We start from the raw sequence: 11,989 nt of genomic DNA, 5'->3' as shown, positions 1-11,989 counted from the left end.
GGGGTGTGGCGAAATTTTGAAACAAACTCGTCTCGGTCTGATATATTAGGAGTGTGGATACCAAATTTGGTTGCTCTAGCTTTTATAGTCTCTGAGATCTAGGCGCTAATGTTTTACTCTAAGGAAAGCCGCCTATGCTACGTGTGTGTTAGAGAGAGACAGGGCGAGAAAAAATGAAATTGTTTTCTTGATGCTGGCTATAATAATAATACGATCCAATTCAGATTCTGCAGTCTAAAAGATATGGTCATTCTCTACGATTCTGCGTTTTTGGTTTTATCGTATCTTGAAAATTGTGGATGCCACAGATTTTCGCCCTTTGTGGGGGCGGAAGTGGGCGGGGCAAAGTTTTGAAATATTTTTGTAGCAGTGACATATCACAGAAGTCTGGATCCAAAACATCGTTGCTCTAGCTCTTATGGTCTTTGAGCATTAGGCGCTGAAGGGGACGGACAGACGGACGGACGGACAGACGGACAGACGGACAGACAGACATGGCTCAATCGACTCGGCTATTGATGCTGATCAAGAATATATATACTTTATGGGGTCGGAAACGATTCCTTCTGGACGTTACACACATCCACTTTTACCACAAATCTAATATACCCCAATACTCATTTTGAGTATCGGGTATAAAAAGCAAAAAAGCGGCATGTATGACTCTGTCTATTAATTCTTTGCAATATGTAAACACTGATTAAAAGAAGACGAAGGAAAAACAAACGGGACATCAAAATCAAAAACGACCAGACGCGTGCTTTTCTTAAGTCTTCTTTGCAGTCATTCGTTTACAAATTTTCTTGGGTTCAGTTCAGTTTCTTGTGTTATTTGAAGTTTTAGCAATGCCCGGTAAACGAACAGAAGATAATCTGATACAATTGGTATATCTTATGGTAAAGGAAAGACAGCTAAAGAGTTGGCCAAGATGTTTAATATTAAGTTGAAAACAGTTTATAATATTATTAAACGTGCGGATAAAGAAAATAGGCTAGAATTGCAGACCTCTACCGGCAGACCAAAGAAGCTTTCTCGGCAGGATTGCTCGAAAATATTGAAAACCGTGGAAAATATTTAATATTTAAATATTTATTTTTAATATTTAATTTTTAATATTTAATTTTTAATATTTAATTTTTAATATTTAATTTTTAATATTTAAATATTTAGTGTTGACAAGCCTCTCGAGTACTGGAACGACGTGATTTTTTGTGACGAAACCAAGATCATGCTGCATTATAATGATGGGCCTGGAAAAGTTTGGCGTAAGCCGAATACAGACCTCCAGTCAAAGAACATTGTGCCCACTGTGAAATTTGGTTAGCTTTCAGTGATGGTTTGGGGGTGTATTTCTTCCAAAGGTGTTGGAGAGCTGCGCATTTTCAATGACATTATGACCAAAGAATTTTATTTGGACATTTTAAAGAATGAATTGACAAAAAGTGCACAGAATTTTGGCTTCGTTGATTCACAGAACACAAGCAAACTTAAATACAAGCTGTACCAGGACAATGATCCAAAGCAGAAATCTTTCCTTTGCCGCACTTGGCTACTTTATAATTGCAACAAAGTGATTGACAGAATTTGTGGGCCTTGTTAAAAAAAAGGGTGGCCAAACGACGCCCTACCTCAAAAATAATTTGATTCTGTAGTGGCTAAAAACAACATTTTTTAAAATTACTGTTTTCATTTTGCAAAGATGTAATAGACACACGATATTTGCTGTTTTTGTTTTGTTTTTATGAATTGTTTATGTTTTTGTTTTTGTTTCTTTTTCATTTTCTTTTGTTACCTATTTTGTTAAGAATACACTAAAGAAAATCATTGTATAGGACTGAACATGAAAACAAGTGCCTTTTCTAATAAATAATTAAGTTTAAGTTGAACTTGCGTGACTTTTTTCAATTTGCAAACAATTAATAGACATACTATATATTCCAATATGCTAATAGCGAAGGCAATGCATTAATAAAGAGTGTGGAGAGTAGGGCGCCTAGATGGTGGCCCTGCGGTAATGCCTAAGAAACCTTGACTGGTGATAAGAGGGAGTTTTTGAAGAGGACTCTTTGAGACCTGGAACAAAGATAGCTAGAAATCCATCTCAGGATGTTAGTCGGAAGCTCTAAAAGGCCAAGTTTATGTGCTAAAAGGGAATGGTTTACAGAGTCGGATGCTTTACTAAAGTCGATGTAAATAACATCCGTCTGTAAGTTATCGTGAAAGCCTTTAATGATGGAAGATGTAAACTCTAAAAAGTTCGTGGTGGTTGATCGCCTCCTTATAAATCCATGCTGAGTCGGAGATATAGGTGACTTGCAGACATGTTGCAGGTGCGAAGTTAAAACCTCCTCAAAAAAATTTAGGAATAACAAATTACTTAGAAAGACATTTATTGTTCTTTGCATCAGATTTGCTACCTTTCTTTTGGTATTTTTTGAGTACACAGCCGGGAATTCCGCCAGAGCCCGGTGAAAACATCGTGTTAACTATTTAAAAATCGAATCGTCAACTTCATACGTATTTTTCAACCGCAAATTAATTCCCAAAAAATTAACGTCGAGCCAACGCATCCCCGTTTGAGCAAAATCTTGAGACTGAAAAGTTCTTTGTACACATAGTTTTTGTTAATTCATCATGAGCACATAAAAAACGAAAATGGCTTGCATCCGTAGCATGAACGACTTTCATAAGAAAATGGATGCAGCCGAGGGTAAGGTGGTGGTCTTGGACCTTTACGCCACCTGGTACGGGCCCTGCAAAGACATGGACAAAAGCGTCAAGTCCATGGCCCGCAAGTACTCCACAAAGGCGATGGTCATCAAGAGTAATGTGGACAAATTCTTAGATCTGGTGGATCAATACAAGATCAAGAGCATGCCCACATTTATCTTCCTACGGGGCACGACGCGCCTTGCCCGCTTCAGAGGCGCCGATGAGCACAATCTGATTAAAACTATTAAAAAGCTGACCAAGTAAATCCAGCCAATCAAACCTCAGGCGGGAGAGAGGAGGCCTGACCGCAAATTTAAGCCTGTTTTGTGACCCTCGAAAGAGGGAAATTTTCTTTGTGTATATTCATAATGTCATAATTGTCATATTCATAATTGTGAATGTCATAAATACCTGAGCCGCAATGGTCCTTTGATCCTCGAGAGATGCACGAGGCTACATCTGCACTCATAAGACGGCAGCGGAATGGAGAAGGACAGAGGCTGGAGTGCAAATTTGAGAAACTTCCGTTGCAGTCTTTCGATGCGTGAAGTTTGAACGACCCCAGTGGAATGCCAAACCATGGAAGCGTACTCAAGGCGCGAGCGCACAAGTAATGAGTACAAACTCAGCATCGTATATGGGTCCCTGAACTGGGATGAATTGCGCTTAACGAAGCCAAACATGGTATAGGCTTTTGGCAATATAAAATTCAGATTCTCAGCAAAAAGAAATCTTGAGTCGAACAAGACCCCCAGATCAAGTATCTCCGTCTGCTTTAAGAGAGGATTGCCATCTATAGAGTAAGAGGCCAGCACATTGAAGATACACTTGCTAAAGGAAACAAAGCAGCATTTGCTAACGTTGAGGCCCCCCATATCGCTTCCAAATCTTTCCAGCGTGCCACCCTCAACCTCAACTTCCTCTTCCTCAACTTCCCGTCTTGCTCCAACCTTTCCAAAAAACTAACTTCTCTTTTAGTAACCTATCAGAATGTAAGAGGCTTGCGTAGTAAGCTCAGCATTCTTTTCCGGGATAGTGTTGCATTTGCTTCCCACGTTATTGTGTTTACTGAAACCTGGTTAAAGCCGGACATTCTTAGTTCCGAGGTTTTGGCAGGTCGGTACACAACTTTTAGAAAGGACCGTTCGTCTCGACGTGCAGGAGGGGTTCTAATTGCAGTGGACTCTTACTTCACGTCAGAACACTTCACAGTCCAAGTTCAACAGGAACTGGAATTCCTGTGTGTAAAACTGATTCTTCCCGCTTTCGCTATATTCATTACTTGCTCGTATATCCCACCTTCTTCGGATATTTCAATTTATGAGCAGCACTTGTCCGCTTTAACCGCTGTTGCTTCCTCGCTATCTGATAAAGATCGTATGATAGTTCTTGGTGACTTCAACTTGCCAGGAACTGTTTGGTCTTCGGTAAACGAGTCTAGTATCCTAGTGCCCATGTCACGACATGACTTTGTTGACGGCTTGCTTGACCTGTCCCTGTCTCAAGTCAATCATGTGAAAAATTCCTTGGGTCGATTGCTTGATCTATGCTTTGTATCGGATCCGACCATAGTGTTGTTAACCCGAGCCCTTCCGCTCACTATACCTGAAGACGCCTACCACCCTACTTTCGAGGTGTCGCTAGACATAGGACCAACTGTATTGGATCGGTCGAGTAGACTACCTGAACGTGTCCGCTGCTTTCGTAAAGCCGAGTTTGCGAAGCTTAATAACCTAATTAGGGATTTTGATTGGTCCGCTTTGTACTTGTGCACTGATGTCACAAAAGCCACAAACATTTTTTACAATGCTCTTGGCACATTTTTTGATTCTTGTGTCCCGCTTTCTTGTCCGACTAGATCTGGAAAACCCCCTTGGTTTACCAAAGAGTTATCCAGTCTAAAAAACTTAAAATCAAGACTTTATAAAAAATTTCAAGAAGTGGGTTCTCCTACTTCTCACTCTCGTTATGTAATAGCTCGGTCAAACTTTTCAGTTCTTAATGCTCAATGCTATAAGAACTACCTATCTCGTTGCAGGATACGTTTTTCTCAGGACCCTAAACAGTTTTACTGCTTCGTAAACAGTACGCGTAGAACGTCCGCACACCCATCCTCGCTATCATTTTGTAATACGTCGGCAAATAATGATCAGGCAATTGCCGATCTTTTTGCCCAGTTTTTCCAAACTACCTATTCTGAGGAACGCTACTCTGGTCAACCGTACCCATACGGATTACCGAGGTCGAACGGCATTTTCAGTCCCTTGTTAAATGAGTATTCCCTACTTCAAGATCTTCGACTAGTTAAGCCGGTGTTTTCACCGGGTCCAGACGGGGTTCCAGGTTGTGTACTCAGGTACTGCGCCGAGGCTCTGTGTGGACCATTGCTTAAACTATTCACCATGTCCATTGATTCATCTTGCTTCCCCCCAATCTGGAAGGAATCGTTTATAATTCCTCTCCATAAAAAAGGTAGTAAGTCTGATGCAAAAAATTATAGAGGTATAGCAAAGTTATCCGCTATTCCCAAATTGTTTGAGAAGGTTTTAGCTCCGCACTTGCAACATCTCTGCAAGTCACTTATATCTCCAACTCAGCATGGATTTATAAGGCGGCGATCAACCACCACGAACTTGTTAGAGTTTACCTCTTTCATTATTAAAGGCTTTCAAGGTAACTTACAGACGGATGTTATTTACACCGACTTTAGTAAAGCATTCGACTCTGTAAACCATTCCCTTTTAGCACATAAACTTGACCTTTTAGGGTTTCCGCCCAACCTCCTGAGATGGATTTCTAGCTATCTTTGCTCCAGGTCTCAAAGAGTCCTCTTCAAAAACTCCCTCTCTTTACCAGTAAAGGTTTCTTCGGGAGTACCACAGGGCAGCCATCTAGGCCCCTTACTCTTCACACTCTTTATTAATGACTTGCCTTCAGTAATAACATACTCTCGAGTACTTATGTATGCGGATGATGTTAAACTCTGTGTCCAGTACAAGGACATTTCATTTCATTCTCGCTTGCAATCCGATCTCAATAGCTTTCAGTCATGGTGTTGTGCAAACTTGTTACACCTTAATGCCTCGAAATGCAAAGTTATGACATTTCATCGTTCTAACCCTTTGTTGGCTCCCTACACCCTATTTGGGGGTTCTCTTGAGAGAATTACCCTGGTGGATGATCTGGGTGTTATGTTAGATCCCAAGTTAAAGTTTTCCGAACACATTTCTACCATGGTAAATAAGGCCATGGGCGTGCTTGGGTTTATAAAGAGGTGGTCAAAGGAATTTGACGACCCCTATATAACAAAGACTCTCTATACCTCGCTTGTTCGTCCGATCTTAGAATACGGCTCCTGTGTATGGTGCCCTCAGTACAAAGTACACCAGGACCGTATAGAATCAGTACAGAAAAACTTTTTACTCTTTGCTCTGCGGGGCCTTAACTGGGATGCGGGTGTAAGACTCCCATCTTACTCTAGTAGACTATTATTAGTAAACCTCCCATCCTTAGTTAACCGTAGAAAAATGCTTGGTGTGATATTTATGCACAACTTGATCAGGGGTGACATAGACAGCCCTGATCTGTTGAGCCGCATAAACTTCACGATACCTATTAGACTGACTAGAAACTTTATACCGTTGTTCCTTCCACTTTGTAGATCGAATTATTCCTTGCATGAACCGTTTAGGGTCTTATGCTCGGATTATAATTCCCTCTACCATATTATATCCTCCACTAATTCTCTTCCTCTTATTAAATTACTAATCCTTACACACCTTTCTAGTAATTAGTAATTGTAGTGGTACTTGTATTTTGTATTATATTGCATGCTTAATTTCTTAATAAGTTTAGTGCTAATTTTCCTCGAATGTTAGTCTAATATCTATCTTTCCTGCATGCTCGCGTTTGGTTCGGCTACGCACCGCGCGTCATGCGGCAGCGCCCCTCGGTCGGTTGGGCGGGAGGAGGGCTGCGTTTTGCCTGGGATCCGCGCGTAACAGCCTTCTGCTGGTGTCACACGGGCCACTTGACGGTGCAGTAATTGCATCGCCTCTTGATAGATGCAGTCATTGCATGTCAACGTCCAAAGAAGAGAGGGAGCGAATTAAGTCGGCAACCAACTCTATCCAGGTTGCGCTGAAGAAGGATACTGTCTCCTAAGGTTTTGATCGATCGGAAGATTTTAAGATCATCAGCTTTAAGCAGAATCTCAGAATCTTGAATGCTGAGAGATATGTCGTTGATAAAAATTGAGAACAGAAGTGGACCAAGTGCACTTCCCTGTGGAAGGCCGGAAGTAGTCAAGAATGGGTCCGAAGGCTTTCCAACACGACATGCCGCTCAAGATATGACCCAAACCAGCTGACTTTTTAGATTTTAAAGCTGAATAGGGAGTTAATAAATACATTTTTTTGTCGAAACACCGGCTGGTTGTACAAATTAAACGGAAAATAAGCGAGCGCAGAACCAAATTAAGTGTGGTCACTACAAAAGAGCACAAACGAACGTAATTATAAAATTTTTGTTTCAAAATTATAAATGAATTAATATTTTGTGGCCCCCCCCCCTTGGCCCATACGTAGGTTGCTAATTATATTTCGGGAATTGGCAATACTAATGCCAATGCGTAGTCTGGCAAAGCCACAATAAACTTTGTCATTTTTTAGAACATACATATGTACATACAATTGTTTTTTGCTTTGTTTACAATCAGTTAAAAAAATTTATTTGGCAAAAAAATTTAAAATATTCAAGATGGTTTTCGTTGGATTATTTTTCACAACTTTCGACGTGGATTACAAGAATATGTTGATGAACTTAGTTCTTTGTATGGCGAGAAATCCTCATCAAAAAAGACAGATTATCGCTGGTTAGCAGAATTGAATCGTGGTCGTAGTTCAGTCGTTGACGAGTCCCGTGAAGGTCGTCTAAAATCAGTTGTTGTGCCACAAAACATCGATGGTGTGCGTGAACTGATAGTGCAAGATCGTCATGTGACATATCGTGAGATAGAGGCATTCTTGCAAATTAATTCCACTTCAATACATTCCATTTTCCATGAACACTTAGTTTTAAGAAAGGTTTGTTCTCGTTGGATAAACTATAACTTATCAATCGCTCAAAACAAGGCTCGCGTCGATTGGACTAAGGAAATCCTTAAAAAGTTCGACCGTGGTGCTTCAAAAGGTGATTATAAAATCGTGATAGGTGATGAATCATGAATATATGCGTATGAGCCGGAAACTAAACAGCAATCGACCGTGTGGGTGTTTCAAGATGAGCCAAATCCAACAGAAGTTGTTCGAGCACGAGGCACTTTGAAGCAAATGGTTGCCTGTTTCTTCGGGAGAATGGGTCATGTGTCCATTGTTCTGCTAGAGCAACGTAGGACTGTCAAATCTGAGTGGTTGTTCAAACATGAACATATTATCGTCAATACAATGCCACTTTCGGCCCCTTGCAGAAGGTTTAAACATAAATAGATTATTGTACACATTCACTCATGTAACAACACCGATCTCTAAAGAAATCACATAAAGTAGACAAGTTATGACTGCACTGGTGTAAACAGAGATCTGTAACCCATTAATACGACAACAAAACACAAGTGGAGAAAACACTTAACAAATGCGGTCCTAAAATAAAACTAATGTAAGCATGTACTCAAATAGACACCCTCAGTAAAGTGTATCCTCTGCGTAGGTCTAACGATAATTATAGACTACCAAATTGTACCTCCTACCTCATTGTCAAATCACATATATATATAAGGCTCTGATTTTAAGAATAAAATTTAGTTTGAATTTACAACTCAACTCGCAAATGTCTAGACTTTTCTTTTAAGGTCTTAACATTTTGGTCCTTCGAGACTCTCCGTTGTTTCCCCCCTGTGGTAAGAGCACGGAGTTAAACCAGCTTCCTTGAGACTGAACAAGTGTCTAGCTAAAGGTAGCAAAATAAAAAACTTTGATTTCGCTCCTATAGGAAGGAACAGAGTATAAAATAAATTAATGAAACGAAAGTTTCAATTAATATTTTGGGAAAATACGAGCTAAACAGGCTGTATTTTTAATAGATAACTGGGTATATCTATTGTGATCGGAGAATAAAAAAAAAATAAATAAAAATTAATGAAACGGAAGTTTTAATTAATAATTTTAAAAAATACGAGCTGGACAGGCTGTATTTTAATAGATAACGAAGTATGTATATCTATTGTAATTGAAAAATAAAAATTTTTCGCGACGGTGGCGTTTTCGAGGCCGGAACATCGAAAGAGAAATAATAATAACCCGAAACATCGAAAGTGCTTATTGGCTAGAATTGAAAAAAAAGTGGCAAATAACTGTGACTGTGAAAGAGAAATATATAAATTGGTTTGTGTGTGCCCACTGTGCCAGCAACAATAACTGCAGCGACAGCGATATCAGCAGCAGCGACGTAAGCAGAGGCAACACCAGCAGCAGCGACAGCGATATCAGCAGCAGCGACGTAAACAGAGGCAACACCAGCGGTATCAGCAGCAGCGGCTTCAGAGGCAGCAGTAACAACAACAGCAGAAGCAGAATTCATCAGCTAAGTCTCATATTTCAAATTGTTTTTAAGCCTAATTAAGTAAAAGTAAAAAAAAATTAAACTAAGATGTTGTCGGAACAAATAATTAAGCTATTAGAGGCTCAAGCAGCGATAGCAAGGGAGATTAAAAAGATTGAAGCTGGTCATTTGAACACCGATGTATCCAAAGGTTAGGAGACCTTAAAAACAAAGTTACAGGCAATAATTCTGCACTGTTAACATATGGAGTAGTCGATCATAACTACTATAAGAGACAGCAGTACGAAAAAATGATTAAAAATATAGAGGACATACATAAAAAGTATGTAGAGTCAAAAAATAATGAAACATTAACGAAAGGGAAGGTAGAAAAAACAAAGTTACAATCAGTGGAGACTGGAACTTTGAAGGAAGACATAGAGCCCAAAATTGACAGTAGCATAGAAAAAGTATCTGAGGAAATCGTCAGAATAGTGGAAAACCTGAGGACATATTTAGAGCAAACCATGCAGAGGTTTGATCAGGCTAAAATGGGCTAAAAATATAGAGGACATACATAAAAAGTATGTAGAGTCAAAAAATAATGAAACATTAACGAAAGGGAAGGTAGAAAAAAACAAAGTTACAATCAGTGGAGACTGGAACTTTGAAGGAAGACATAGAGCCCAAAATTGACAGTAGCATAGAAAAAGTATCTGAGGAAATCGTCAGAATAGTGGAAAACCTGAGGACATATTTAGAGCAAACCATGCAGAGGTTTGATCAGGCTAAAATGGGAGAGTGTAGAATGAGAAAGAAAAAAATTGAGTTCCTCAGTAAAAGACTGAGCTCAAAAATTGAGGAGTATTATCATAGCTATGAAACAAACGACAGCTTCGACAATCAGATCGGAGATTTGGAATTTGATATTCAAAGCATGTTGAGCAACATAGAAGTTAGAATGCAAACCATAGCTGAAGAAAACAGCATGGATACTAAAGGAGCAACGGTAAAAAAAGAAGATATCGATTTGCCTGATCTTCCGAAAGTGGAAGTACCCACATTCTCGGGCGAAAAAAAAGAGTGGGACGGCTTTTCACAAATATTTTGTGAATTAATTCATAACAGAGATAGTCTGAGTACATCTCTAAAATTCAATTACTTGAAAATCGCGATAAAGGGTGAGGCACGGAGTATGGTAGCTCACCTTTTAACTGGGCCGCTGGAGAACTATAATGCCGCTTGGGAATCGCTGACCAAGCGGTATGAAAATAAGCGAACAATTTTTTCGGATCAGCTGAATCGTTTACTAGACTTACCAATGCTAGATCACGATTCAGCGAAACATATTAAATGGTTTTCTGATTCTATAAATGAGTCAATACATTCAATTAAATTAAAGTCACATTTAACAGAAGAAGTTGATGTGATTTTCGCGCACATTGTGTTGAAAAAATTCAACAAAGATACCTTACAATTATATGAAAGTCATATAAAAAGGACAAAAGAGATCCAAGCATTGCCAGATGTAATGGAATTTTTAGAACAACGGTACACTTCTCTTTACACGTCGCAGGATAAAGAGTGGAAACCGTTGAAAAAAGTAGTGCAATATGGTAAAATAAAAGAAAATTGTCCGTTATGTAAAATGGCAGGATATACCATAATTCACTGCTATAAGTTTAAGGGAATGAGTCCGATAGATAGAGGCCATTTGATTAAAAAACAGCGCCTTAAAAGTAAGGGCAAGGAATGGTGGCTATCAAAACCTTAGAGCTCTCATTGATTGTGGGTCGCAATGTACCATAATTTCAGAAGAAGCTGCGCAAATATTAAACTTAGTACGAAAAAGAGCGAACACCGAGGTAAGTGGAGTGTCATCTACAGACTCTTGCACTTCAAAGTACAAAGTTACTTTATCGGTAAAAACTCGTGATTATAATAAAGGTCCTCTAAATATTGAAGCAATTATTCTTCCGAAACTGATGAAAGCTTTACCATTAAAGTCTTTCAATATTGATAAAACTAAGTGGCAAGATAATGTGTTGGCAGACCCTAACTTTAACAAACCAAGTAGGGTAGATGTAATAATTGGGATAGATTTGTATACCCATATTTTAAAAGACGGAGTAGTAAAAATAGACGGACAACTTGGACAAAATACAGAATTCGGATGGATTATATCCGGTAGCACCAAATCAAAAGGTGATCAATTTATTGTGGCGACAACAATTGATGTTGGGGACTTAGAGCGGTTCTGGGAATTGGAAAGTGAAAAGAATGACGTAGAAGAAGATGTGTGAGAGGAGCATTTCTTGGAAACAACAAGAAGAGATGAGAATGGTAGGTATGTAGTTAAAATACCATTTAAAAAAGAAAAGGATCTAGGAGATTCCAAACCCCAAGCTATAGCGCGATTTTATAGTTTAGAAAGAAAGCTCAGCAATAATAAAACATTAAAAGAAAATTATGTAAAGTTCATTCATGAATATAAAAACTTAGGACATATGGTAGAGTCCAAAGAAGATGGGAAATATTATTTTATGCCATCAAGGAGTCATAAGAGATTCCAGTCTAACGATAAAGCTGAGGGTGGTTTTCGATGCTTCAGCAAAAACCACAAACAATAAAAGTTTAAATGATATCTGTGGGTTGGACCAAGGGTCCAAAAAGATATCTTCGATATTATGGTGAAATGGCGTAAATGGCCACTTGTAATATCTGCGGACATTGAAAAAAT

General features: G+C 39.1%; 1 protein-coding gene across 1 annotated transcript; it reads left to right on the top strand.

The window, feature by feature from the left end:
• Positions 1 to 2,655: 2,655 nt before the first annotated feature.
• Positions 2,656 to 2,976, top strand: LOC6602036 (thioredoxin-1). The gene has a single exon (XM_002027049.1). It carries the CDS (start codon positions 2,656 to 2,658, stop codon positions 2,974 to 2,976), a length of 321 nt encoding a protein of 106 aa, XP_002027085.1.
• Positions 2,977 to 11,989: the final 9,013 nt, after the last annotated feature.

This window comes from Drosophila persimilis, unplaced genomic scaffold (assembly GCF_003286085.1).
Source record: "Drosophila persimilis strain 14011-0111.01,24,50 unplaced genomic scaffold, DperRS2 tig00000002-arrow-pilon, whole genome shotgun sequence".
NCBI classification, from domain to species: Eukaryota; Metazoa; Arthropoda; class Insecta; order Diptera; family Drosophilidae; genus Drosophila; species Drosophila persimilis.
Note: the sequence above shows the minus strand (reverse complement) of the source record. Positions and strands in the feature narration are given on the sequence as shown.

Coding starts and splice junctions, on each gene's coding strand:
- LOC6602036 (XM_002027049.1), top strand. CDS start 2,656: ATGGCTTGCATCCGTAGCATGAACGACTTTCATAAGAAAATGGATGCA.